The following is a 27124-nucleotide window of genomic DNA, read 5'->3' as shown; positions in this document are numbered from 1 at the left end:
CGGTTCTGTAGATTATAAGGTATGGAGTTACTGTGGCCAGAAAGAAGCAGGCAAGTTTAGCAAAGGTAGGATTTGGACAATTTAGTAGTATTTGGACAGATGATCAGAGAGCATTTTTGGGAGGGACAGGGAAAGCATAAGCAGAAGAAAGGAAAGAGTGGCTGCTGCTTGCTTAGCCCTGCCCATCGATGGCCTCTGCTACTCTCCTTTGTGACGAGATCTATGTAATAGAGTGTGTGGGTCAGGTTATGTAAGGTTTAAGCTGCTGGGTCGTTGGTTTACTGTGGCTGTGATGCTGACAAGGTTTGAACAGAGCTTCCAGACGAAGGTAGACTTAAAGGAAAGGCCTGGTGATGTACTTAGTGAAAAAGTCAGAAGAAAAACTCAGTCCATGAATCCTCGGGATCACAATGTGTGTTTTGGCAACAATCATGGTCATGGCACAGTACAGGATTGGTTGGGTATCTTCATTCAGAGTCAGTGGCCTACTGGACAGCAAGTAGCATCACAAGGACTAAAATAGTTCTTGATCACCTGCTGCTGGCTGTGCAAAACAAACACACTGCCATCAAGTCTATTCTGACACAAAGCAACCCTAGAGGACAGGGTAGAACTGCCTCTGGGTTTCTGAGATGGTAACTTTTTATGAAAATAGAAAGCCTCATCTTTCAGCAGCTGGTGGATATGGGCTGCTGACCTTGTCGTTAGCAGCCCATGTATAAATAATCATTACACCACCAGGGCTCCTCAGCCGTCTACTAGGTATGCATTAGGTTGTCAATAAGTTTTGGTTATGAAGACATGCTGTTTGATAAACGAAACCTACTGCTATTGAGTCTATTCTGGTTCATAGGTAACTTTTGAAGACAACTGAATAAAACTGCTCTGTAAGGTTTGAGTGTGTCAATATTTATGGAAGTAGATTGCCTGTCTTTCACAGAGCTGCTGCTGTCTTTGAATCGGTGACCTTTTTGGTTAGCATAACCCATGGCACCCCCAGGGTGTCTTAGGTTGGGGTCTAAGAACACTTATTTAAAGTCTTCGATGATTCTTCAATGGCCCACTCAGCACCAGCTTTGCAGAAATTCTGTTTGTACCTTCCTTGTGGCAATTCTTTTATTTGCTTATAGTTAGCAAGAGTTTTGTAGGTCTGCTTTTGAGTTCAAGCCCTACCAGCTGGAATAACACTGTAGGTCTCCTTTAATTCTACCTGTAAGATTGCGATAATAGTATCTACCTTTGTGTGAGATAATACATCTCAAGGACTCAGCACAGTGCCGGGTACATAGTAAAAGAGTAACACTTTGTTATTTATTAAAGTTCTCAGTGAACTCCTTTTAGTGAATTGAAGTTCTTGATGGATAGAAACAAAGTAGCTTATGCTTATATCCCATTTTTTTTGCAGTCAGAATGTTTCTTAACCAAATTTACTGATTGGAGTGGATTCCAAATCAGCCATTCTGTAGGACAGGGTAGAACAGCCCCTGCGCTTTTCTGAGGCTGTGACACAGGCTTGGCAGGAGCAGAGAGCCTCCGCTTTCTTAGGCACAGCTGCCAGTGGTTGGTTTCAAACTGTGTATCCTGCAGTTAGCCGTCCAAATTGTAATTCACTGTGCAACCAAGGCAATTGATTGATCCAAGTGGGTGGAAAGTCGACATCAGTGAAGATTTTAAGATTGGGTCATTGTGACGCGAGAAAGTTGATTTTGAGACTCTGTATAAAATTGGAGTTTGTTGTTGAGTCAGGATGGTAATTTATAACTAGACATGCCCTGTGGGAAGATAAAAAATGCTAGAGCTTCAGGGATGAAGGTGGAGTTTGGAAATTATCATTACAATTTAAAAGTTGAAGCTCATAAAAACCAAGAATCCAAAGAGAAACAATTAGGAAAGAATGTTTCTTCTCTAAAAGCATTATAGGTAAACGACCTGGCTTTTTTAGCATCACTGTAAAAATAATGAGTAAGTACTTGTGAACATTTGCGATTGGCCACTCAGTGGTCGATTATGCTGACATCTGCTCTAGCACAGCTCACTTCTTAAAAGGCAAAGATCCTTTCTCTGGAGGAGAGTTCAGTTCAAAAGCAGGGCTCAGTCTCCTTCCACAGTGCTCCTGCCTACCTAACAGTCTTTGTCTGCACCTGAGCAAACAGGGGGACTCCTAGCCTGGGAGCAGAAATGTGGAATGATTAAAATGTGGCCTAAAACAGTATATTTTCTATAACAATTCTATTATAATGAAAGTATATGAATGCTTCTTTGTAATTCTGTTGGAATTTGTAGCCCCTTGACACACGCCCAGAGAAGCAGGAGCAAAGCAGCTAAATAATAGTAACACTACTTTATTTACAGCTTTATAGCTTACCAAAGACAACATTTTGAGGCAAGGTGATGTTATTGAATCAATACTTTAAATTTAGTTCTTCAAAATTGCCGTTGCTCTGTTAGGTGCCGTTGAGTTGGTTCCGACTCATAGGGACCCTGTACACAACCGAAGGAAACGCCGCCTGGTCTTGTGCCGTCTCACAATTCTTTGAGCACACTGTTTGAGTGTATTGTTGCAGCCGCTGTGCCAGGGTGTGTCTTGTTGAGGCTTTTCCTCTGTTTTACTGCCCCTCTACTTGATTAAGTCCTTTCTCCAGGGACTGGGATCTTTGATACCATCCTGAAAATAGGATGGTATTACTTTGTGTGCTGGTTGTCTTAAAACTTTATGTAGGCTTTTATGTGTGTCATAAACACAAACATATCAAGACATATACATAATTAACTAAAACCAGAACAACAACAAAAAAGAGAAACGATAACCTGCTTTTTTCTCCCTCAAAGGGCTACTTTGTAGAATTTTAGTACCATATATACTCGTGTATAAGCCGAGTTTTCCAGCACATTTTAAATGCAGCTTTTGTGGTAAAATTAGGTGCCTCGGCTGATATGTGGGTGGGTTTATACTCGAGTATCTACGGTAACTAGATTTCACCATCACTTCAGAATTGTTGACTTCAAGTCCTCGCACATCCTCACTGCAGTGAGGACAGAGACAGTTGACTGCATGGTCAGAAGTGTCACCTCTCCTATTTACGGCTTCTTTCTAACTCACCCATAGCACTCACCTCAAAAGAGTATCTTATATTATTTTCAATAGCTATGATACCAAAAGTGGGGATATTTTATCTCTTAAGAAATTTAGTTTTTGGGGAAAAAAAAGAAATTTAGTTTTGCCATTACCTGAGAAATAGAGTGCAGCTGTAGTTAAATAAGCAGTTTCTAAAAAACCAGCAGATAGAAGCAAAAGCTACACCATTAAACTAAGTTAGAGGTTTAAAAAAAATCCAGCCTAAATATTCATAGTGTGCAGAAGTTGACCAATTAATGTAGAATCAGATAAATTTCAAGAGTTAGTTTTTTAAGGTGTGGATTAGACCCTACATTCCTTTTGTGATTGCTGGACAAGAATAGATAGCTATCTTATAATCATTTATTTGTAAATTTCAGACTAGTCAGCTATCAGTGGCCTGCTAGGTTAAGGGTACACTGTAGAGCTGAATTTTGTGTTGCCGTTGAAAGTATTTTTTATGCTGACATTTGTAATATGTTTTGTGAGAATCCTTAGGCAACTTTTTATTTTTAAGGATTGTTTTCTTCATCTATTCTGAAGCTCTGCACATTCTATATTTAGACATTCACTCCTTGGTGTAGGGATCCTAGCCCTTTGTGAAAATATGGTACTTTTTGAGAAAGATGCCTCTTAAGTCTTTATAGTTTACAGTATGTAGTGTGACTGAGGAGTTACTATCATGAAGTTAAAAATCCTCCAAGGAGAATGAAAAGTACACAAGACTTAACAGTCTACATTGGTTTTAAAACTATGTAAAAATAGAAGCTATATTCTTAGTATTGGTCCATGCTAGAATATAAGTGTTTGCTTTTTAGAGTTTTGGAGTTTATTATAATTACAGTGTGCTTTTCTATTACATTGCATTTTGAAACTTCAATTGCTTTGAGATTATAAAAAGAGCAAGTATGTATGAAACTTGCTGTAGTGAATTAAGGAAAGTGCATATTGGTTCCCATGGAATTGCAGAGCTGGAAAAGAAATGTTTACTTATTTATTTATTTATTTATTTATTTAATTTTAAACGTTTTATTAGGGGCTCATACAACTCTTATCACAATCCATACATATACATACATCAATTGTATAAAGCACATCTGGAAAAGAAATTTTGAGGATAATTTAATCCATTCTTAATTTCACATGACACTTTCAGGGGTATTTATAATTATTGACAGCATTGTTGAATTTTTAGGTTTTCTTTTGTATTCACGTTTATGAGTATCGAAAGCACACACACACACACTCATTTGGACTCAGAGGCCCTCTGAGACTGTCGCATATAGATTCTCCAAGGCTGTTCCCCCCTCAGAGAAGCAGATTGCCACATTTCCCCACTGGGGAGTAACAGTAGAACTCCTTGACGACTACACCACCAGAGCACCTTCTAGTAGCAACAGGTACTGGTACAGGTACTGGTGTGAGGCTTCTTGGTACGCATGTCATAATTCACTCATGTTATTGTTGCAATATAGAAGCTCACGACAAATGCAAACCTAACTTAGCTTCATGTGCCTCCCACAGAGCATTTTAAACCTTTCGGTTAAAAAGATAGCAGCACGTTGTAGATGGCAGGCGCCATTGAGATTGCTTTCATTCTCTCCCTCCCCCAGTTACTTGTCCCGTGTGTGTGAGCTAGCTGAGAATTTAACTGCTTCCCTGAATGCCTTTCAGAGGGGATATAGGTTGATCATAGATTTGCTAAATTAGTTTGTTAAAGAATGAGTTATTTCCCTAGCTTTTGCTTTTATAACTGCATAAAGGCATTCCCAAAGAACCTTGCTGGCACATTGACTTAAGCACGTAGCTGCACATGGGAAAGTTGATGGTTTGAATCCACCAGCCCTTTCCACAAGAGAAACATGTAGCAGTCAGGTGCCTTAAAGATGTAAGCCTTGAAAAAAAAAAGATGTAAGTCTTACAAACAAACCTGTGTGAGGCAGTTTTCCTTTCCTCTGTAGGGTCAGTGTGAATTGGAATAGACTAACATGGCAGTGAATGTGTGGATGTGGGTGTGCGTATGTATGTATGTAGTACATTCCTAGATTGCCATTGACTTTTTGATCTCATACAGATTAACCTCCCAACCCCAAAAAGGTGTTCTCCTTTGCCCTGTGGGGCCACTATGAGTTGGAATTCCCTCAAAGGCAGTGAGTTGTTTGGTATAGTTTTTATTTGTGTAAATGGCCTTCCTTACTTGATCCAAGTTGCCTTGGTATCTGAGAGTTGTTCAAAACAAAACGGATTATTTAAAAAGTGAAAGTGTTAAAAATTGCTTGACAAGAAGACTGTAAGAAGTAGAGATGAGAAATCGAACCAGTGTCTGTGAGAATGCAAACAAAATTAATGCTGGGTAGCAGTAGCCAGTTGCCCTCTGTTGGGTGCTGTTGACTCATAGCAACCGTGTACACAATAGAAGGAAACACTGCTCAGCCCTGTGCCATCCTCACCGTGATGCTTGACCCATCGACGCAGCCACTGTGTTTATCCATCTTGCTGAAGGTCTAGTTGTTCTCTAGTGGGTTCCAACTTGTAGCACCTTTTGTGTTTCACAGTAGGGTGTTCAACTGCTGGAATTTTGGAAGTAGACTGCTATGTCAGACTTTTCTTATGACTGCCTCTGGATTTGAGCTGTCAACCTTTGATTTAGTGTCTGAGCATTTCACAGGGACTTTGATTAACTTTGCTTTAATTTGATTAACGTAAGCAACAGAGGAATTATTGAAAGAATATGATATAGATCACAGAATGGACAGGAAAGAACCAAATTGAGAAAAAGTCCAAAATTATGTTACCAGAAGTCTGGCTATACTTACTACAACTCAACATTAGTAATATTATTTCTAAACTTTTAATTTAGTAATTATCTCACTTTGGCTGCACACAGATCATGTGTGGTGTTCTAGCTGACAGGAGTGGAATGAGTATCATTTTCTTCCTCTTATAATGGGATGTTGGGATTTTGCCTCTTAACAAGATCTCATCAGTGGTAGTTCCTCCAAACTACTACGGGGGGGGGGGGATATTGGAGTGGGGAACTACTTCTACTGGAGTGGGGATTAGATTACGGCAAGAAAAAAATTGATAGTGTTTACTCTATTCAGCTGTGTAGATTATAACAAACTATGGATAACATTGCAAAGAATGAGAATTCAGAACAAATCATTGTGCTCCTGGGGGACCCATCCATAAACCAACACTACGGCATGGTTTAAAACCAGGAAAGATGTGTGTCAGAGTTGCATCCTTTTATCATATTTATTCCGTCTGCCTGCTGAGTAAGTAATTTGAGAAACAACTTGTAGGTAGGAAGCTCGGCAGCCTCAGGATTGGAGGAAGGTTCATTAACTTGTGATCTGCAGATGACACAGCCTTGCTTACTGAAAGTGAAGAAGACTTAGCACACTTGTCTATTGCAAATCGAAAACTGCAACATTAAATGGCAACAGTATGGATGTGACTCAATGTGAAGCAAGCAAAAATCCTTACAACCACACCAAAAGACTACCTCTTCATAACGAGGAAAAACTCCCAAGTATTTCATTTTGCCCGGATCCACAATCAGCACTCATGGAAACAGCAGTCAGGAGCAGACATCATATCACGTTGGACAGATCTATCGTGTTAAATTGTTGAAGTGCAAATATTTCGAGTGTTGCAGAGCCATGATGCCATGTTGAAGGCTACGACTTGCCTGATCCCCGCTGTAGTGTTTTCAGTTTGCGTCATAAGCATGTGAAACTTGAACAGTAAGGATGACTGCAGAGGGATTGATGCATTTGAATCACAGTGATGGCAAAGAAGATTGAAAGCACCATGGATTGCCACAAGAATGATCTGTTTTGAAAGAAGTATAGCCAGAATGCTTCTTAGGAGCATGCACGGTGAGACTTAGCTTTGCACACTATGAACATGTTACCAGGAGAGACCAGTCCCTGGAAAAGGGCATGGTGTCAGGCTTAGTAGAGGGCCAGGAGAAAAGGAGACTCCCAACTAGGTGGATCGACGCAGTGGCTGCAACAGTGGGCTCAAACATAACAGTTGTCAGGGTGGCACAGGATGTAGCAGTGATTGACAATTAAACCACACTCAAACTTACTGCCATCAAATCGATTTTGACACATACTTAGTGATAGGGTAGAACGGCCCATGTAGGCTTCCTCCTCCTGCAGAGCCTCTGGCTGGTAGTTGTGAACTGATGACCTTGCCTTTAGCAGCCAATTCATAATCCACTATGCCACCAGAATTTCTCGAATGACTCAACATCACCTAACAACACTGGAGAATATGGGGATAGAGTTGTATGTTGTCTAAAGTTCCTTATTTTAACTTTAAAATGGCTTGATCCCATTACTAAGTGGTGGATTACTTTCTCAAAATGCAAAATTCTGGTTTCTCATAGAGATAAATCCAAACACCTGAAAGATGAACATTTCTTTTCTCTTTAAAAAATAATGGATGGTGGTAGGAATAATAAGGGTTTTTTTTTTTTTTTGGTAAGGACAGTGGTATAACAGGTAATTTTGGGATTAGGGAATATTTTGGAAAGTGGGATGCATTTGATGCAAAGAAGTGACAGACTATTTAAGGTTTGTTTTGCTTTTTTAAAAAACAGTATGCCAGAGATTCAATTTAAAGACTTTGAGTCACACTGTTATTTTTGTTTCACAAGGTACATGTAAGTAAAATTAACGTCCAGTTTGTTTATAGATGAAAAAATTGGTCCTCAATAAATACATAAAAAGCATCTCTGAAAATAGGTACTTTTGCTTGCTAAGAGGAATATAAAGAAACATCCTGCCGTTAGGAAGCTCACATGTAGACAAAGAATTATAATGTGGTGTGGTAAATGTACTGGCAATTATTAAAAAACTTTCAGAATCATAGATGAAAAATATTTGTATTTTCTGGCGAAGATGAGAAAAGCTTCATGGTGAAGATAATAGCCACAGTGGGCCTTTAAGGATGTCTGAAGTTTTGATCGGCGGTAATTAGACTAGCATCTCACCTGGAAGGAAAGAACGTAAGGTGAGAAAAAGAAAGCTTTGGTTTTGGTACAGGAATTCGTGGCGGGAATGTTGGGGATGGTACCAGGAAGATAGATGGTACACGTTGAGCAACTCTCCAGTTGAGTTGAATTAGATGAGAAAGATAATGCTGTAGCTCAACCTTGGAGCCAGAGGTCTGTTAGTTTTACACTAGTTCTGAGACTTGTTGTAGGCGATATGTAAACCAGGCTTATGAGAATGGGAAGTGTATTTGATGAATCCATTATAGTGATAACCTACACTTCCATCATATGTGCTGTATGCCAGACACTATTCCTACTGCTTTACAAATATTAACTCATTCAACTCCTAAATCTATGAGATAGTATTAACTCCATTTTGCAGATGAGGACACTGCCATAGAGTTTTAAGTTACTTGCCCAAATCACGTAGCTGATATGAGATACCGTTTGTTCATTCTCTGGTTGTTTTGGATGTAATCACTTAGCACTAAGGAGATGGTTGGACTGACTGGAAAGAACATTGGCCTTGAGAGTGAAAAGTGCACCGAGACTGAGAAATATCTGTGTTCAAACCTAGTTTCACTGTTTGACGATGTTCCTTCTCTGAGCTATTGTTTCCCAGTACATCAACAGATAGAACGTCCCATTCTGCAGGATTGTGATGTAGATTGCTGGTATTAGGTACTGTTGAGTCAATTTTCCTCACATAGCTAGCTATCCTATGTGACAGAGAGTATTGTCTCAGAGTTTTCCAGTTGGCTATGTAAGGAGGAGCCTTGGAATTGCATGGATAAGCCCTCTGCTGCCCCCTGAAAGGTTGGTTGCTCGAATCCACCAGCCACAGGAAGATGTGGTTTGCTTCTGTAAAGATTACAACTCCAGAAATTTCATGGGGTGGGTTTTACTCTGGGTTGTGTTGGGCTATACTAACTCCAAGGTCAGCAGTTCAAGCCCACCAGCTACTCTGCGACTTCCAAAGGGATTATAAGTTTTACTAAAGCAGACTGCCACGGCTCCCACCTGTGGAGCAGCTGGCCATTCATTTAGTAGCTTAGTGCTTAAACACTGTACCACCAAGACGCTTTAGAGCAGCGGTTCTCAACCTGTGGGTCACTACCCCTTTGGAGGTTGAAGGACCCTTTCACAAGGGTCACCCAAGACCATCGGAAAATACAGATTTCCAATGGTCTTAGGAACCGAGACACCGCTCCTCTATCCCTCTCCAGGTGGGTCCGCCCACATGCAGATATGCTCACAGACGAGTACCCCGAGTGAAGGCTGTTACCCATGCTACACCATGCTTCAAGGCAACATTTCATTGATTTGTCATTAGAAATACATATTTCACAATCTATAATTATATATTGTTTTGTGATTAATCACTTGTTTTAATTATGTTCAATTTGTAACAATGAAAATGCATCCTGCATATCAGATAATTACATTATAATTCATAACAGTAGCAAAATTACAGTTATGAAGTAGCAATGAAAATAATTTTCTAGTTGGGGGTCACCACCACATGAGGAACTTTATTTAAGAGTCGTGGCATTAGGAAGGTTGAGAACCACTCCTTTAGAGGTAGTGATACCTTAATTTGTATTTTGAAGCAGGGTAAGAGTTTTGCAATGCTTTCAAGGATAGGAGGTGGAGAGCACCTCATAGCAGGACTTGGCGCTATGAAATGAAGTGAGTTTTTATGATTGGAGAGTCTGGTGTAGTAGGACAGCTGGCAGAGAGAGGTTTGTCAGGGACCAGATAATAAATACTTTAAAACGTGAGCTTTTAAAATTTTACTAACGGTTTCTTGTGTGCCTGGCAAAAAGTTTGAGTTTTATATTTTCCTTAACACATGGACTGTGGGGGAGGGTTCCACAAGTACAATCATACCACCTTTTGAACAGTTTATACTTTGCCCTTATTTTTGATGATTTACACTATTTGATGTCCTCTCGGTTATTGAATATAGTTAGTTTGGGGGCTTAAAACATAGCCTAAAAGATATGTCTCCCCCCCACCCACCCACCCTTTATGTAGGGGGAAAATGCAGATTTTGTTAGAATCTAAGAATACTCCAACAACTTATTTCCCTACCACTTAGCAGTGGGTCTGAATATGGAATAATATAAGTGAACTCAGCTTACATGAGGGGACTTCAGAAAGTTCTTAGAAGAATAGTATTAAAAGATTAAAACAACATATAGACATAGACTTGTATTTTGCAATATGGGATTTAACTATGTCAATCTAATATAGACATAAACTTGTATTTTGCAACATGGGATTTAACTATGTCAATCTAGCCTTATTTACTTTATTAGGTGCAGAAAAATGGATACCCTTTAAAGATTATTTAAGATTAGGCAACAAGAAATCAGGAGGCGCTAAGTAGAGACTGTTATGTGTATGCGTAATGAATGTCCTTTGAAACGCTCACAGAATTGCCCTTGTTTGAGGAGAGGAATGAGCAGGAACATTGTCATGGTAGAGAAGCTTTTCCAGGTGTTTTTCTGCTAGAGTTGACTCACTTTCAACCCCCCATTCTTTGGCTGTCCAGAAAGGCAGTAGGCAAAAATATTTTGAAAGTCCCCAAAGCCTTTGCTCTTGCTTTGCCTGAGCCACTCCCACCATATTTTGTCTTCAGGATCCTGCTAAATCAAGGCAACTCTCATCTCTGTAATTCTTTGAAGAAATGCTTCAGGATCTTGATCATTCCACGTGTTAAAAAGTTTCCTGGAAAGCTCTGCTGTTGTCTGTAGCCGACCTTCAGCCAGCAGTTTGGGCACCCATCAATCAAACTTAAATTTCCCAGTCAGAATGGTGTAAACAGAGCCAGTTGAGATGTCTCTGGTTACTTACTGGCTGTTGTATCTGTTCTTCTCAGCTTCCTCCTAAATTTTATGTATATTCTTGGTTCAATTTTAGCAGGGTGCCTGCTACTCTGAAAAAGGCTCTCTTCAAGCCGGAAGTTGGATCATTCTTTGTGTTACAGACTAGATCCTGTACTGACATGTTGTAACAACTTGCTAAGGGTCTGTTTTGGTACCAAAAGAAAATTGAAAGCTATGCAGAGTTTTTTTCATAATATGCATTTCCATGAGCTTTTTGAAGACCCGTCATATTTAACAGCTTTCTTCATGTAATTAATAAATAAATGTTTAGCAGTCTTTGAAGCAGGTCCCAGCAAACTGTATGTAAAAATCTCAGCTTTTATAGTTTCTAATCATTTTCACTATTAATTATTTAGTTTTTCTATGACTATAGCCTAAAATCCACTGTAGTAAAAATGTTGAAGTTCTATTTATTTTAAAATAGTAAAGCATCTGATGTGCACTACAGAAGTTTTCCTTTCATCTCTGCCTATAATACCTAGCCCCTCTTCATGGACACAGTCCCAGTTGCCTATTTCATTACAATTCCAAAAATATTTTTGCTTTGGCAATCTAAATAATTTATATTCTTACCTTTCTTTTGTATTTCTCCACCTTATTTAATTAGCACTGCTATAGTATAAATTTAGTGTAGTTAGAAAATTTCTCTTTGGGGGTAGATTTAGTTATTTCCATTCTTTTACTGTTGTAAGCAACATAGTAGCCAAGAGCATGTATATGTGATAGTGTGTGCACATGTGTGAATATTCTTCTATAATCAGTTTCTGTAAGTAGAATTGCTAGACCGTAAGATATGGACACTTAAAATTTCGATAGAGGTATTAGATATACTGACACTGTAGAATTTTCTGTATTACTTACATTAGGATCTCTATGACAGACTTTGAGAATGGAAGTCTAGAAGTTAAATTCATAATTGTTAAGATAGGAATTTTTACATTGTTGCTTGTTTTATAGGTATACAAAACTAGGATATGCTGGGAACACAGAACCACAGTTCATCATCCCTTCCTGTAAGTAATTATGCATTTTTACAACAAATAACCTAATTTAAGATTTTTCTTAATAGATTAAAAAAAGCTAATCAGTTCTGATACTGCAAAACTAAGTCCTTTAAAAACACAGCTCTGAGTTCTAAGTGTGGCCCCATCTCCAGACTCCTGACGGTTCTTTACAGCTTTTGTTGAGAGTTCTTCCCGTTAACCTCTGGTAAGAGAAAACTGGGTGCCTTGATAATTAACAAAGCAAGTTGATGCTCTGAGGACATGTATTGTTGACAGTGTATCGCCGTAACTAGCTTTGTTCATTCCTCGCCTATACCGCCAAAGACTGCCCTTTGATTTGTGGACACGGTTGCTTGCAGGGCCAGTGCTTGTTGAACTCCGCAATGAGCACCCACATTCTAAAATTAGGATGGAATCTCACCTCTAGAGGTGTTGGCCTCGGCCATTTTGTAATAACCCGTGAACTGTAATGTACACTGTTCGTACATTCGGTCTACAGAATGTTTTCTCCTATTTTTGGTTAACCTCACATTAGATGATCATCAGCTGTCCTTTACTATTAAAAAATTGCTCTCATGTTTAGTTAGCATAGGTTGTATGTTTGGTCCTTTATGGGCATACTTTTGTACTTCCACTTTCAAAAAAAAAAATTGCAGCACGTTATGTAACATTACCTGTAGTCTTGGCACTACCACATCCAGACCTTTGCACCTTATAACAAATCCTTTGAACCAGTGATTGGTGGTGCTAATTTCAAGCTTAAATTGTGGAAATGTTGCCAATTTTGCACTACTGTACTTACGCAACTACTTGGATATTTTTATGCATTATCCATTCTTCAGAATGCAAAAAAGAAAGTGTAGAGAATGGTGAAGGCAGCTTTGGTTCCCAGATCAGTGAAGTTGAAAATGAGGTGGAAACTGTTAAGCATGGCCAGAACTACACTGGACATTCATTGAACCATAGTACAGGTCAATTGTTTGGTTTTCTGTACAGGCCGAATAAATTGTGTGAAATGTGAAGAAATACACTGTCAAAATTGTACATAAAAGGAGAAGTGTATTTTAGAGATTTTACAACCTTTTTGCTCTTTGGAAATGAGCTTATTTATTTTGCATTTCTAATTTTGGGGGCTTTTTTTTAGCAATTGATTATATAAGAACTTAGATTGCTACTTAAACTTTTATACTGTAATACCTACAATGGATTTCAGGTAATGCTAATTAAAGAGTATGCGTATTGTGGTAGTCTTAGCTTGGCGCTATTGTCGTTTTCCTTACAACCAATTTATGCTTATTTGTTGTCTATGCAAAAAGGCTACCCCCCTCCAGCCACCACACACACACACACACACACACACACACACACACACACACACACACACTCTCTCTCTCTCTCTCTCTTTTTCTCTCTCTCATATCAATGGATTGATAGCTTTTGTCTATTTTAAGAATTAGGTGACAGTTGATGACTCTTGCTGATGAGTGTAGAGGTACTTCATGGGCAGCTAGTACTTGACTTTCGTTACGCTTGATTTTAGAGTTAGATTATTTACATTTAATTTTTAAATTTGTTAATGTTTCTTGTATAGGCATTACTGCATATTTTTGCATTTGATGCATACACACATATAATGGACACAAGAAATGGAAAAGGAGGTTAAGTGGTTTGGAGAAACTATAAATAACACCTGTCTTTGTTGCATAAAAGAGTACGTTGTGTTTGATTATCCTAGGAGATAGCCCAAGTGTTGCCACCATCCTTATAAAACTTGGTTTTGCTTATGTTCTTATGTGTTGATGTTCTAGACCCATAGAATCTTTTGAAATTTAGGGTCTCTTCCTCATTGGGCTCTTTATTTCTTCCAAAATATGTAGATTTCATTTTCATTGTCTTATGAGAAATTACAGCAAATTAAAAATCAAAAATCTATTTTTCATCCAGTCTTTTAATGCGTCAAGCATAGTGTTTTGAATCACTAGCTAGAGGGATATCATTTACCATTTCTTAATGGTTATTTGATCTGGAGAACCGGGGGTGGGGTGGGTGGGGGGAATCTATTTATGTGTGTATGTGTCCTCTGCATGTGTGTGTAAATCTCTCCACTATCAACTCATCCCCTATCGCATCGAATTTAGAAGAGGATGACTGGAAGTAGGATTTTTTTCTTCTTCTTCCTTTCAGTATCCTCTGCTTACCTCATTAAGCATTTAAAACCGAACCCAATGCTATGAAGTCAGTTCTGACTTGTGGCTTCAAATCCTGATGGGAGCAGACAGCTTTATCTTTGTCCCTTGGATTGTGGGCGTTACCTGATGGCACTGCTGTTAGCAGTCCAGTGCTCAGTGCTGCTCGGACTCCTTCATGAAGCATGCAGCCCTTTTCCTTACAGCTCAGGTCAGCTTGTGGGCATTTAGATAAAATTTATTTGGAATGAAGGTCTGCTTAAATTTTACTTAAATTTTATAGCTTAAATACTGAAAATTTATAGCTTAGTAATAAAAAATATAAAAAGTAAATATTAGCTGTAGAACTATGTTGACTTTCTGAAATTTGAGGAGATGTGTGTTTTGTCTATATGATTTGATATATCATATATACGTGATTAAAGTTTAACAAGCCTCTGTGCTAACCCATTTTTTGAATCTATAGTGTTGGTATTGTTACTAGGTGCCATTGAGTCAGTTCCAGCTCACCATGACCCTATGAACAGCAGAACCACATAGTGCCTGGTCCTGTACCATCCTCCGTTGTTAGAGCAACCGTGTTAACCTGTCTTCTTGAGAGCCATCTTCTTTCTAACTGGCTCTTTACCACGCATGATGTCATTTTCCTGGGACCGGTCCCTCTTGATAACGTATCTAAAGTATAAGAGACTAAATCTCTCCATACTTGCTTCTAAGAAGTACTCTGATTGAAGTTCTTTCAAAGCAGATTTTTTACTCTTCTTGAAATGCATGGTAATTTCACTATTCTCTGCCAACACTATAATTTATGTGCATCAGTTCTCTGTGCTCTTCCTTACACTTACCATCCAGTTTTCACATGCATATGAATTAATTGAAAATGGCATGACATGTATCAGTCTTCAAAGTAACATCTTTATCTGTTTAAAAGTTGAAACTGACTTTTTACGGGAGATATGGCCAGTGTGATACGGTGTTTGATTTCCTGACTGCTGTTCCTAGATTATTGCTTGTGGATCCAAGTAGATGAAGTCCTTGAGAGGATCGATTCTTTCACTTAGTGGCACGATGTTGCCTTTAGGCCTTGTTGTGAGGACTTTTGTTTCTTTAGGATGAAGTTGAATCCATACCGAAGGCTATAGCCTTGGTTTTTCATCGGCACGTGCTTCAAGTCCTGCTTGCTTTCAGCAGGTAAGGCTGTGGCATCTGCATATAGCGGGTGGTAAGGAGCCTTCCTCCAATCCTGATGCCACATTCTTTTTTTTTTTTTAACACGCGAACATTTATTGCACAACTAGATGTTGAAATCTTTAAGATGAACTTGACGCTTCAACAGCTGCCCTCTTGGGTTAGGAGTTGTTCCTTCACGGAATCCATGCAGTCTACAATTTTTAGGTGTCTCATTCGACCATTACTGGTGGTATTTCGTCTTTTAGCCTTGGCACTCCAGTTATACTTCTCTTGCGCTTGGCTGGGCAGCCACATGTGCCCCAGGTCGACTTCTGGAGATGGCGACACAAGGTGTGCATCTTACTGCGGTGCCTTCCGAAGGTTAACGTTCCCTTCGTCGTCTCCCCTCTGTGGCCGAGACCCAAGAGACACATTCTTCCTTTGGGTCAGCTTACGTTCTTTGCTCAGCATACATCTCGAATAGTATGGTGAAAAAACACCACTCTGCTGCACCCTTTGCTGAATTTATACTATTCACTATCCCCTTGTTATAGCCAGACAGCTGGATCTTGATCTATGAACAGCTTCTACTTGAGCACAATGGAGTAGTGCGGAGTTGTAGTTGCTAGCAGTATTAGCCATAGTTTGTTTTAATCTATGCAGTTGAACGCCTTTGTGTCAAGACACAACTAGGTGTCTTTCTGGTGTCCTGCTCTCAGCCAGGATACAGCTGATGGCTAGCAGTGATGACCCTAGTGTATGCACTCTTCTATATCCTGCTTGGGTTTTTGGCACCTGTCTGTTGATACACGGATGTAAGCCAGCAAAATTTTACTTGCATGTAATGTTAAAGATATTCTGTTGGAGCACAAACATGGATGTCTTCTAGTTGATTTGGCCAGGTAATTTTTTGAAATTGGTGTAGCCTGGTGAGCGCATCAGTTTGTATAACATTTTGATTGATATTTTGTTAACTTCTGGAATCTTAAGTCTCACCAGTGCCTTCAGTGCAATTTTGTCTTCTTCAATACCATCAATTATTGATCATATGCTTCCTCTTGAAGTGGTTGAAGACTGAGAGCTGAGCAATTATTTTTGGTATAAAAAACCAGAGATGAATAAAGAGCTGCAAAAAACCCATAGCAACCCTATATGGGGTTTCCGAGGCTTTGTAAATCTTTACAGGAGCAGGCAACCTCATCTTTTCCCCCAAAGGAGTGGCTAGTAGGTTTGAACTGGCAACTGCAGTTAGCAGTACAATGCTTACCCATATTGGTATATTGCCTCTATTTCTTCCCTCTTATGGCGTTTCATGCATCATTCAATATTTTGTCTGTAGAATCCCTCAATATGACAACTCAAGGCTTGAAGTTTTTCTTCAGAGCTTTCAGCTTGAGAAATGCCAAATGAGTTGTTCTCTTCTGGTTTCTTTTAACTCCGGACTACTGCACATCTCATTATAATTCTTGACTTCTTGAGCAACCTTTTGGGATTTTCTATTCAGTTTTTTCAGTTCATCGTTACTTCAGTTGCTTTCAATTTCCTATATTCCAGATCAGGTTTCAGAGTCTTCTTTTGACATTGCTTTGGTCTTTTCTTTCTTGTCTCTTTAGAACCTTTTTTTCAGTTATGATGTTCTTGATGTCATCCTATAATGCCTCTAGTCTTCAGTCATCAGTGTTCAGTGCTTCCAGTATGTTCTTGAGATGTTCTCTTAATTCAGTGGGATATGCTCTAGGCTGTCTTTTGACTCTCCTGGATTTGTTTGAATTTTATTCAGCTTCAACCTGAATTTTCATCATTCCACAGTCTACGTGTGGGCTTGTTTTGGTGGGTGTAATTTAGTTTCTACCTTCTCTGTACCTTTCCACACATATAGGTGATTTGATTTGTCATTCCTGGGTATTCCATGTATAGCTGTTGAAAAAAGGTGGCTGCCCTGAAAAGTTACAAAATTTATTATGTGATTTTCTGTCTTGTTTCTATCACCAAGATCATATTTTACTTGAGGAGGCAGCTTTTTCGGGTGCAATTCAAGTGCCTTCCAACATGAAGGTCTCATCGTATGCTACTGTATCAGACAGTGTCTGCCGCTACTTATGTGGTTTCCAGAGGCTAATTTTTCAGAAGTGGAACATCTCTTCTTTGGAATCAGCCTTAGCCTGCCCTGGCAGCTCTGCCACACTCTCATCATTGATATAACAGGGTGTAGTTTCCAGCAACACAGCAACACTCAAGCCCTAATAGTGCAGATAAACTAGACAATGGGAAGGCCTTTTAAAACTTTGTTTTCTAAATTTACTAGTATTTTTCACTTTCCTTTTGAGTGTTTGTAATTTTAATCACCATCAAGATGAGTTGATGGTGAGTAACCCACAGTTGAAGTGTTCTCAGATTAATCAGATTTCATTGTATTAGTGAGGTTTCTTAAGCTTTCTTAAGAATTGTGTGTATTTGTGTGACCATTTGCATTTGGGAGGTCATGTTTTATTTCATAACACTTTAGAATTAAAGAAGAATAAGTTAAATGTTTATCTCATCTGAAGATAATTTTTGTCTAAATAACTTATTTTAAAGGTATTGCCATTAAGGAATCTGCAAAAGTGGGTGACCAAGCGCAAAGGAGGGTGATGAAAGGTGTCGATGACCTAGACTTCTTCATTGGTGATGAAGCAATAGAAAAACCTACATATGCTACAAAGGTATGTTTATAATCTGTGTCAGTAAATACATGTCTTCTTAAAAAAAAATCATTGTGATCTCTGGAATATCTCTATGGACTTAATTCCTCCAACTTTGTCAACAATAGAAATTTGTCTCTCTTGATCCTATCCCAACCGTGTTTTAACATTCTGCTTGTTCTTTTCCCCACAATATGAAAACTTTCATCTGTCCAAGTGAGCGGCACAACTCTTCCATCGGAACCCGTCATGCGATTGGCTTCCTCTTAACCCGCAGATCGTCACATTTAGACGAGTTCTCCTGTTGTTCTGTAGGCCCGCACCGTACTTGTAATGATGAATAGGATGAAAGTCTGCAGAGCAGATGAGTTTTCCAGTTCCCACAGTGTATTGTCACTTACTCCTTGTGTTTGCTGTTTCCACTCCTCTTTTCCCAATCCTTCTGAACTATGGCCAAATTGAAAATTGGGGGAGGGGAGGGGATGGGGAGCTAACAACAATGAGAGTGAGAGGAAGCTGTTTGGAGCTTGATTGTGGTTAGGATTGCACAACCTTTCTTAATACGATCGAATGATTAAATTGTATGATATGTGAAGTATATTCCAATAAAACTGTTAGAAAAAATAGTGGAAATGTGTAGACCATTAAAAAATACATCTACCGTACATGGCAGTGATATCTGGTCAAGTTTACATAGAAGCATAATTTGATTAATAATGGCACAAATATGTAAATTTAGAAGACTATATGATGTTAAAGCGAGAATTAAGGGGGGACTCCCCAAGAACCTGAATTTTTTTCCCAAAGCTATGTTTTTGAATTTTTTTTATAAAACAACAAAATCACCTTTAAAGTACTCTCCATTACACTTAATACATTTATCAAATCTGTGATTCCGTTCTTGGAAGCAATTTTTCAAACTCCTCTGTTGAATGGCTGTTGGCACCTCCCTTGTTTTTTTCTTCACCTCTTCTCTCTCCTCAAATCGCTCTCCTTTTATGTCCCTCTTCATTCACGAAACAAAAAGAACTTGCACAGAGAGGGGTCAGGTGAATAAAGTGCGTGGGACAAGAGAGGCATGTTTTTTTGTGTGTGCCCAAAACTGGCACACTGAGATGGCTGCGTTGTGTGGTGGCAAAACCAGTCTGCTGTCTGCCACAAATCAGGCCTCTTTTTGTTGCACACTGTAAACGCAATCTCTTCAGAACCTCTAAATAGAAAGCTTGCTTAACAGCCTGACCTGGTAGAACGAACTCCAAATACACTGAATCAACAATTTTTGTCAGGCAGGAAGTTGATGGAAGTCCAAAACGAAGTTTGTCATCACTTGACATTTCACCTTTTTGAAAACCACAAAACCACTTGTACATTTGACGTTTTTCCCATAGCGCTGTCCTTGTCAGTGGGGTTGAACATCACAACAGTTTCTGTAGCATTTTTCCAGGGCAGGAAACAAAATTTTACAGCCGCATGCTGTTCTAAACTGAGGTTTAAGTGAAACTGCTTTTACCAAAAAACTCACAGTGACCAGAGAAATTCTTCCCAGGTAATGCTACTGGGTGCTTTAACTCAGAGTGAGTTGCTCAGTGCTCGCCTAGCAGGCAAATGGCTTACTACGAAAACTTCGTCCATCAGAACTCTTTTCCATTTTGGGGAGGAGCGGGTACCCCCTCATACAAGGAGTCTAAGATCCTCATATTATTTAGCATTTGGGTAAAGATGTTGATTCGATTTAGACAAAATCTATTTCCCTTTTTATCAGGGCATTATAAACACATAGACAGTCCCTGAGTTGCAAATGTCTGAGTTCTGGACATCTCCTAATTGCCGTTCAGTGTTAAATAAATTAACTCTCACTAGGAAGATGTGAACCAGCCCCTACTCATAACAAATTCTTTAACAGTTACTTTCATGTACAGCACAGTTGTGGGGGAGCACCCTCCACCACCCATGGGGATGGTTGTGTAATTGAGGGGTAAATTACAGAGACATCAGACAAGATAAAGCATGCAAGGGCTCACCTCTTTCATGTTGACCTGAACTAGGTCCAAGCAGAGAGTGTAATGTAGTCTCACCAACTCGGACACACAAGGCACGGTAACAGGAAGGAGTTGTGTGAGAGGCATACACGTAACAGAAGGGGGACAATAGGAAGGGGAGGCACTAGAGGCAGACCTGTGACAGGAAGGCACATACGTAGTAGGGCGGGCTCTAGAGTCAAGATGGCAGCCTAACCTTGGTAGTCTCTGAGCTGACTTGACCTTAAAAGTCCTCGAGCCCTTCTCCAGGGAGCTATCTGTGATCCTCATCAGAAAGGAGTAGGCCCTACTTTGGTGGGCAGACCATAGGGACTGATTGCTTTCCATGGCATATGGCTTTCAAGCAGTTGACCTTCAAACTGTAGTAATTGACCATGTGTTTGCAAACACCTTAAAATTGGCATTGTTACTGCGTGGTGGGGGTTGGAAGGGTCATGGGGAATAACTTTTACTTAGAATGTGAGTGGGCCACATCTCCAACTTACAAACATGAAAGTTCCCTCCACGGGAGCCTTGGCCTCCCAAATGCCTTAATGTGTACTGTTGAGAGTTTGTCCGCATACACTCTTCCTGATTCTGTTTCCCACATGGTTTTGAGGCTTTCTGAAGTGATAGACTGAAAATCACCTGCCCCTGTTCTGTCCTACATATGAATTCTTAAAGACCTGCTTAGGAAGGGATCTTTTTTTGTATTTCAGGGAATACGTATACAGGGTAGTATGTAGGCAGTAGACGGTGAAGAATTATTATGACTAATGGTAAAAGTTCAAGATAAAGAACGAATCTTATAATCCAGAGCCTTTCCTTGTGTATTTGCTATTTTAGTTACACTTTCCTTCAAAAGGTAAACGTTATTCTGACCTTGATTGTTTTGCTTTTAGAGATTGTTGTTTTCGACTTTGACAACTTTGTTCTTCTGTACCTCTTATTTCCCTTCCATGTATAAAAACCTTTATGTCCTGATAGTACAGTACTAAATAAGTGAGATGGCTTCCTTGACGCTTCGAGACTTGCAATATGATGGAAAGGAAGGCACTGAAGAAATAATTACAAGAGTGATGGAGCTTAGAAAAACGGTCCTTGGGATCCTATGGGGGAAATAGAAAGTGCATGGCAACATTCTTTGTGTTTTTAGAAGCTACTAGTAGTTATTCTGGTCAGGAGATTTCAGAAAATACTCGAGGGCAGCGTCTTTAAGGTTGACGCTTAGTTGAAAATATGAGGGAGCAAGGCCAACCCATGTAGAAAATGAGATGAGGGCATGTGAGGAAGCTGGTAAGATGAGATGAGTTCATTAAAATGGCTTTACTCTACCCAAGTATTTGAACCCGATTACATCATCAGCATTAACGTGAATACTTTCATCGATTAAAAGGACAAATATTTGAATTCTAGTTCTCCCTTCTAGCTTTGTGATTATTAGCCAAGTGACTGAATCTCTCAGGGTTTTATTTATTTATTTGTGAAATGGAGTTCCCACTTTAGGATTGTTGGTGAAGCTTTCTGAGGTAAAGCATATAAAGCAATTTCAACAGTGCTTTGAACATAATGAAGGTTCAGCATGTATTACTTTTTTATTATACTAATTAGCATCTCACTTAGACTGCAGTGACAAGTGAAGAGAAGTTGCTTGTTGGAGGCGGCAAGCATGGTTCTATGAAACCCGGATCATGAATGCAATAGCTGAGACCAGGGGTCTCTGTGATTTGTTCTTCTGTAGGGGAGGACAAGCAGACGTGTGTGTATGTACACACACATTTAATGTTTATTATGGAAAATTTTTGTATACCGAAGTAGAGAAGTAATTTTGCCTGTATTTCAACAATTGTCAACTTAATGACCAATTTGTTTTATCTGTATTCCCCTCTACCCTCCACCATTATTTTAAAGTAAATCCTAGAAAATGTCATCTACACCCATTTGTCTTTTAAAGATAGGGACTTTTAAAAAGATAAATATCACACTTCAAAATAGTATACAGATACATTAATACCATCTAACCAATGCTCTGATTACTTCCTGTATTGGATTCTTTGCTAATATCAAGATCCAAACGGATGACTCATTGCATTTAGTTGATAAGGCTCCTTTAAGGCCCTTATCTATGGTTTCTTCTCCCTGTATTTGTGTGTGTTTGTCCCTTTTTTTCCTCTTGACATTTATTCGTTGAAATAAATGGTTGTCTTGTAAAATTTCCCATCATCTGGACTCTAATGATTCTATCATTAAGGTTTCATTTAATGTGGGCGTGTATTCCTTTTGTTTGTTTTTAAATTGTAGAATGGTAGTTAAATCTACAGGCTTAATTTGATATAAGGTTACTTTTTAAAAAGCACAAAGAAGTGGGTTTTAATAAGAAACAGGAAGTGATTAATGAAATATAGGTGATCCAGAAATAGTAATGGAACATAATTCCCATCTTACTGATAATTCCTGTACTGAGATTTAGAACTGTGAATGACAAACACTTTTGCCTGGAGTGGTTGGGGGAGAGGGGAAGGGGTAAGTTCAGTTGGAACATGAGGCATTTGAAATAGGAGAGATATTAGATACTGTTAAACAGTCAAAAATATATGGCTTTTGGAACTCCAAAGCAAAAACAGAGCTGGAGCTTTGGAAGCTACTGGTTGCCTCTGGAAGGGGGTGGAAATGACCTAGGGAAATGTGTAGCATGAGACAAGGCCGCAGACAAACCTTAATAAGCACACTACATCCGTTGATAGAGTATGCATGCTTCAAATGCAGGGAGGAATGAAACATTGTGTAATGCTATGGAAATTATCATGTAAGCTAGAGCCTGTAGATTATTTACTCTGTAGCTGCTAGGTAGTTATTCTGTATCTAAGTAGTTTTGGAATAGTGGGACTGGATTAAAGTAGGATGGTTTGCAAAGTTTAGATGAGCCAGTTATCCCACTGCCCCTCACTGTGGGTCTAGCAGCTCCAGCGTAGAGCAGCGGCGGCCAGACAGCCCAGCTTAGAGAAAGTTCACAAGTGCCCTCCCCACAACCCCTTACAGCCAAGTTGTCCGAAAGGAAGGTCAGCTTGGCTGAAGGGTCAGTGAAGGAGGAGCCCTAGAGGAGATTGGCGAGGCTGTCAGTGAAACCCGTGCTTGCAGAAATGGAGATGAAGCCAAAAAGGGCAACAGGAAAGGGTAAGTCTTTGGACAAAAAAGGCGAGCAAAAAAGGGAAAAGGGTGGCTGGGGGGGGGGGGGGCGCCCACGGGGAGGGAAAACAGGCTGAAGTGGCTAACCAAGAAACGAAAGATTTATCTGCTGAAAATGGAGAAATGAAAAAGGAGAGTCCAGAACCTGGTAAAGTAGGAAAAAAAGAAGCCAAATCTGATGAATGTTTATCTACCATGTCTTATCATTAGGTCCCACTATCTCCTGTTTTGAACAATCTAGGGGAATATTTTTATCAACTGCTTTATAAATGCAAGTTTTTGATAGCTCTAGAAACATTTTTAAGAAGGAGGAAATTCCACTTAATTTTTTCTAAGTGTAAATGCTTTTTATAAAGACTTGAAATCATTTACTGGTTGTTTACTTTTTGGTACATCCAAAGCAGCCAGTAGACCGGCAGGCTAATTGTGATCAAAAGAGGTGTGGTGAGGTAATAGAGAATTCTTGCTGGGGGAGACAGGTTGTGACTAAACAATGATACACCTGCAAATCAGGGACTAGATATTATATGTTAAGGTTTAAATTGGCTACAGGAGACAGTAGAAATGATTGCAGGTGATAGCATCTACTGAAGGCCAGAATTCTTCTCTATTGATCTCTTGTTTTAAATGTCTTCAAGTGGATGCTACAAATCCACCAACCAACCAAAACTAAACTTCTCTCAGTCTTTTATGTCCTACTTTCTGTTACCAGCTGTCTTATTTCCCACTTACTGAGTGTCAAATTATTTTATTAGCTCACCACTTCTTGGTTCATTGTTAGACTCAATTGTAACATTAATTCTCTTTATCTTGCCTTTAGATTTTCTTCCTTATTTTTCAACACTCTTTGGCTTTCACAGGATTACTTTCTTGATTCTCTTTCTAACATGGACAATTCTTGTTGGTTGATATTGTAGTTTTCTTTTTTGTTTGTTTTCTATTGTCAGCTGATTCTTCCTCCTTTGCCGACTAACTCAAAGGTGCTGTTTGTGTTTCTCCTTTAATCCTCAAGAAAATCTTTTCTTTATGTGAGGTTATCTACTATTTTTTTCTGTTACCTCAACCTTGATCTCCAGTTTTCCTAACCAGATCGCTAATTATCTACTGTTAAGTACCTACAACCTGGCTCTAGATATTATTATATCCAAAACAATCCATTTTATACATCCCATAAAAGACAAAAGGTAACTTTTTAAAGCATCCTTTCTATCTTGGCTTCAAAACTAAAAACCTGTTGATATCTTTTACTTTTTTCCCCTTGGTCTTGCTTAGTGTCTGAAAACATCTTGAATCTGATGTATCTAACATCACCCCTATTGCAGTTGACATTCTCTGTTCTTTAATCTTCATGATTTTAAAAATTAAAGCTTTTCTTATCATCCTCCTGCTTTAAAACTTCCCACTCACTTTCTTATAGCATGAAACCCAAACATGGCTTTTGAGAATCTAATCTCTTCTATTTAGAGCTGGTATTAAACTCTACAATTTTGTCCCTCGCCCTGTGTTTGACACATGCATTCTCATTAGTACTTGTAGTTTTTGCCTTTGTATATTATTGAATGTTTATTCATATTTGCATCTTTTCTTCTCTATATGCTACTCTCCCATATGAAACAACAAAAACCAAAATACAACTGGGAAAGTGTGTCTTTAAGAACCAGCTTACATAATAACTTTCTTAAAGAAACCTCCCTGTTTAAGTTGATCATCTTGCCCTAGGAACTTTATTTCTTTGAAATAATAATTTACCATGTAATATTTGTTTTATTTAATTTCTATCTTTGACTAGACTGAACTTCTTATGGGTATGGATAGATGTGATGTTCTTAGCAATTGTTCCAATATATCATGGCATAAAAACAAAACTCACTGCTAACAATTTATTTTCAAATTACTGTGACTGTAGGATAGAGTATAGCTGCCTTTGTGAGTTCCTGAGATGGTAAATCTTTGTGGGAGCAGAAATCTTCATCTTTTTTTCTGAGGAGTAGGTGGTAGGTTGGAACTGCTGACCTTGCCACTGCATAACCCATTATGCCCCAAAGGCATACACGTACACAGTAATAATTGATGAATAAATAGTATATTAAGATTTGTTTATAAACTTCCACTAATGCATAAAAGGAATGGCACAGAAATTTTTTTTACTTTGCTCAAGTAAATTAGGGAGTAGAAGAGATTTTATACCATATACACTTGTGTATAAGCTGAGCTTTTCAGCACATTGTTAATGCAGTTTTAGTGGTAAAATTAGGTGCCTCAGCTGATATTCGGGTCAGTGTATACTCAAGTATGTACGGTAAGTGTAAACTGAAAACCTGTTTTGTGGAGTTAATTCTAACGTACAGCAACCCTGTAGGTCGGAATAGAATGGATTCATAGAATTTCAAAGGCTGTAGATCCTTTTAGAAGTTGATTGCTACATCTCTCCGGTGGAGCAGTTGGTGGATCAAATTACTGACCCTAAATTTGAACACTTAACTACTACATTGGCATCTTTGTAAGTGTAATACCTTAAAAAGCCTCTAGAAAGGTAGGATGAGAAGTATTAATAGATAAGTGATTTAATTACTAAGTGAATGACTACGGGCTGTTTGTTTGCTCATTTACTCTTTCTTTCATCCTTAGGTATTGGATGTGTACTGTCTTCATCATGACATTTTTTCCCATTCCCATTGTTCTTAGTGTCTAAAGACTCGTCCCACAGATCTATCTGGACACTTCTGTTTATTAAACAGTTAAATCCAAACTACTAGCTGTTTATAAAAACGAGACACTTATATCAAAAGGACATTTTAATTTAATTTTTACGTACTTATAGCTACCTACTAATTAGGATTTATATGCCTGTTGGTTATTACACATCTTCTCAAAACTGGAGTCAGATAGTTTTTATTTTTAAAATTTTAAGTATTAAGATTTAATTGCTTGCTCTTTGTTTTGTGTTTATAGTGGCCAATCCGCCATGGTATAGTTGAAGATTGGGACTTGATGGAAAGGTTTATGGAGCAAGTGATTTTTAAATACTTGAGGGCAGAACCTGAAGACCATTATTTTCTTTTGGTAAGTAAAAATGATCACTTTATAGAGGATGTCTTTGAAGAAATGTGCTGTGAGAGTGCCAGTTGACACAGAATGACCTTAAATGTATCTCTGATCAATGGATGGCTGCAGATAAATTTCCATACTTGTCTTAGGCTTTTAATATAACGGTACCTGTAGTGGGGTTGGGAGGTCGGGTGGGGATCCTTTTTTGTGCCATGGGGAAAAATGATTTTGAAGTTATTTCAAGTGAGCATCCTCGCAAGTCATTGAAGCTTTCTTTACAGCGTGTTTATAGGAATGCTACGTCACATAAACAAACTGCTTTTAGATGGATTAAATATTTTAAGATTGGAAGATTGGAGAGACTTTTCTTAGCCAAGAGATGTAATACTGCTGATCTCAACAAATGAAGAAACTTTAGCCAATGTCTAGAAACTGGTGGATAAAGCCATAGAATTGCTGTTTATGCAGTAACTACTGAAGTTGGAATTTTACAAGGATTGTTTTAACTAAGTATCTTGACCTCAGCAATCTTTATAGACTCGAGTGTCAAAAATATGGTGTGAAGATAAGCTAGCTCAAAGAGCGAATTAAGATTGAAATTAATAAGGATATTTTATGCAAAAAATTATAATTTAGTCTAGTTTTGGATTTGCCAGTGTAAACAAGAAAGCAAGGTCTAATCGTCTGTCGAGATTACCCATTTTTGGGACAACCTAGGGATAATTTTGATAATTTTTCTTGAAAGATGTAGTACAATCACAGGGGCTTATGAAGAAGTGTTAAGAAAATTGAGGACTGCATTGCTGAGAAAGAG

The 27124-nt window shown here is 38.7% G+C and overlaps 1 protein-coding gene across 1 annotated transcript in view; it reads left to right on the top strand.

Annotated features, from left to right (window-relative positions):
- Nucleotides 1-27124, top strand: part of ACTR3 (actin related protein 3) — a 63264-nt gene that overhangs the window by 6335 nt on the left and 29805 nt on the right. The window contains exons 2-4 of the mRNA XM_075530278.1: nt 11975-12030; nt 17955-18079; nt 26215-26325. Of these exons, the coding sequence (XP_075386393.1) occupies nt 11975-12030; nt 17955-18079; nt 26215-26325 (292 nt within the window). The remainder of the gene's footprint in view (nt 1-11974; nt 12031-17954; nt 18080-26214; nt 26326-27124) is intronic.

The sequence above is a fragment of the Tenrec ecaudatus genome, chromosome 13 (assembly GCF_050624435.1).
Source record: "Tenrec ecaudatus isolate mTenEca1 chromosome 13, mTenEca1.hap1, whole genome shotgun sequence".
NCBI classification, from domain to species: domain Eukaryota; kingdom Metazoa; phylum Chordata; class Mammalia; order Afrosoricida; family Tenrecidae; genus Tenrec; species Tenrec ecaudatus.
This window is presented reverse-complemented; position numbering and strand designations above follow the sequence as displayed.